Source organism: Frankliniella occidentalis, unplaced genomic scaffold, assembly GCF_000697945.3.
Source record: "Frankliniella occidentalis isolate FOCC.00 unplaced genomic scaffold, Focc_3.1 Scaffold10, whole genome shotgun sequence".
NCBI classification, from domain to species: Eukaryota; Metazoa; Arthropoda; class Insecta; order Thysanoptera; family Thripidae; genus Frankliniella; species Frankliniella occidentalis.
Genome location: NW_026267140.1, coordinates 2,815,363 through 2,818,270, shown reverse-complemented (window position 1 = coordinate 2,818,270; position 2,908 = coordinate 2,815,363). Strand labels below are relative to the sequence as shown.

General features: G+C 54.3%; 1 protein-coding gene across 1 annotated transcript in view; it reads left to right on the top strand.

Annotated features, from left to right (window-relative positions):
• Positions 1-2,908, top strand: part of LOC113212414 (sodium- and chloride-dependent GABA transporter 2-like) — a 30,906-nt gene that overhangs the window by 16,027 nt on the left and 11,971 nt on the right. The window contains exons 3-4 of the mRNA XM_026431099.2: positions 956-1,097; positions 2,028-2,162. Coding sequence (XP_026286884.1) covers positions 956-1,097; positions 2,028-2,162 — 277 coding nt within the window. The remainder of the gene's footprint in view (positions 1-955; positions 1,098-2,027; positions 2,163-2,908) is intronic.

Here is a 2,908-nt window from a genome sequence, read left to right as displayed (position 1 = left end):
CGCCCCGCCCCGCCCCGCCGTGAGTAAGACCATAGCCTCGCTCACCTTGCAGGATCCCGGACGGCCCGGCCCACTATCGTCGATGCATTGTGTAACGGAGTTGTTGACCACCTCGTTCTTGTTGACGACGAAGCGTATCAGAAACGGAAGCCACAACGCAAAGGATGCCGACGAGGGGCATTAACCGTTTCCATCTCAGTGGTGAGATGGACTCGTTTTTCTTCGTTCTATTCCATCATTTATAAAAATAAAAGGACCCTGCAGGACGCGGAAAACTAAAGCCGCTCGATTTGCGTCCAAATGCCGTAGGGACTTCCACCGGGCCGGCGTGGCGCGCCGCGCGCAGTCACGCCGCCGCCCGGCCGGCTCTGGGTCAAGGAGACGGACGGGCAGGGTAGGGTAGGACGTCGAGCCGGCCGGCGCGGGGCTTTGTAGAACTGAGCGAAGCCTGGTCAATAATCACTCCGACAGGCCTGCGTGTTTGCGTATAACGTACCCACATCAACATCTCGCGAGCGTGCCAAAAGGAGAGTCACGTGAGCCCGTGTCTGCGCTGGCGGGAGGCCCTGCTACCTCACCCCCGCCCCGCGCGGGCCGCCCAGGGCTGTCGAGGCGGCGGTATGGAGCTGGAGCATTGCTAATAGCGTGGTTCGCAAGCGCGCGAGAGAAAGGTCGTATTTAGAGAGATGGGCGCCAACCTGCGAACCGGTGCGTGCCGGCGGGGGCGCCAGTCCCGCGCGCGCCGGGCCGACCGCCGGGCGCCAGGCTAGGGCAGGGCGTTGGCACAGCTCACCGAAATAGCGCGTCAGCCAAGTACACACAACAGACGTGCGCTAGCAGTGCCCTGGGAATCAACAGCTTTCCTGCTCCTTGTCATCATCACACGACGACCTTTCTGTCGCGCCCGCACCGCTTCGAACATTTCCTTACACACGTCCGTAAATCTCCTTTGCAGATGTCGGACGCCGCGGCCCCCGTGGAGCACCACCGCGGTTCGTGGGCCAGCCCTCTGGAGTTCATCATGTCCTGCCTCAACTACGCCATCGGCTTGGGCAACGTGTGGCGCTTCCCCTACCTGGCCTACCGCAACGGAGGAGGTGAGTAAAGTCAACACGACCTGGCGAGAAGCCTGCGGAGTGAACCGATCACTATTACATTCCTGTAAAGCAGACGCTTTACAAATCGCGAAGGATTTAGATCCTTTGAAACGACGAAACATATTACTTTTCGATCACAAAGCGATTCTTATCAATTGGGAAGCAATGCCAGATGCTATACAGGCTACGAAACATCGCTTTGTATTTGCAAAGTAAATGCTTCATGGTTACAGGAGCTATGCAACACTTAAATAGTTGATAAAATTTTCACTTTCAACGGCTATCCGGCGTTGAATCGACATCGCCGTTCCTCCCTGGGGGATGAAGTGAGAATAGTTCGCGCAGGCCGAGCACAGTAAGTTGGAGCAAGAGAAGCCCTTCTTTAACCCACCGTCTGTTTCATCTTCTGCTGCGATTAACGGCTTTGAAAAGTTGTCCCGAGGATCATCAAAGTATGGACCTTGAAAGTTGCTCCTGCCTAGGCAGGTCGGTGCTGGGCGGGGGCAGGAGTGAACTCACATTACATCCAGGCGCAGGGGGGAAGAGTGAACTCACATTACATCCAGGCGCAGCGGCGCTACCGGGCGCCACCTCCGCACAATAAAGTGTGGCTGGGATTAGATGTCGGAAGAAGAGCTTGAGCTGGGCCGGAACTCGAGCGGCTCGCGAGTGGGAAGCGTAAATCGCACAGAAAGTTACTGGTAGTTGCAAACCGAGTTGTGGGCACTTCGTAGTAGTGCCACGTCGTACTACGTTCAAACAGCAACATCCCATTTTCTTATCAGAAAAATAATCTCTATATTTACCTCAAAAGGTGTTTACAAAATAATGCGTCTTCTCCGTCTAACACAAAGACTTCCGAAGACTTCCACACGTGTGCCATCTTACATTTTCTTTTGTTAAATTGCACTGTCTCCTTTCTTTTTCCAGGGGCGTTCCTGGGCCCGTACATCATCATGTTGTTCCTCATCGGACTGCCAATCTTTTTTCTGGAGCTCGCCATCGGGCAGTACGCTGGCCTGGGACCAATTGAAGCTTTCCAGCGCATCTCTCCATTCTTCCACGGTGAGCGACCATTGGGTTTGTTCAAGCCGGTTCAACCTCTCTAAGATTCTCTCTGTACTCTCGTTCCACGATAAACCAAACGTGAAAACGTCTAACAGATTTAAGAATATTTTTACACACGTGACTTGATACTTGACAAGTTTTGCAAAATAATAAACGGAATAGTACATTTCGAGTGGGTTGCGCGTTACTATATTGGATAGTTAATCATGTAACCGAAAAATGATTTTTTTAAATAGATTTCGCGACAACTCTTAGGGGTTTCCTACGCTCATCACCTACGTGGCCTATGTCTGCATCTACAAACAGTAGCGAAATAGTAAATTTCCCGCCGATGCATGCCCTATATGCCTCGCGCCCACGCCGCCTCAAGACCGTTCTCTACCGTCTCCCACTTGTTCTCCCGCACGTCAACCCCTTTCCGCCATTTTCACCACCCAACCTTCGCCCTTAACCTCGCGGCAGCGACAGGGATGGGTTCCGCTGGAAAGGGATGATAGAGGATAAGGAGGGATGGGGAAGGGAGGGGAGGGGGAGGGTTGGAATGTTCACTCCAACAAAACTCTCTCCTCCCCCTCCTCCTTTTTTCCTTCATCCTGCTCACTCCGCACCCTCCCACACTCTTCTCTCTGTTTGGCCGTCTCCGACCCACCCCCTCCAGCCTCGGGGTTCCAAAATGTGACCTTGAACGGAGAGCGCCACGCGGGGCCGCGGGGCTCGGCTGGATGCGCCACGCGTGCGCTGCC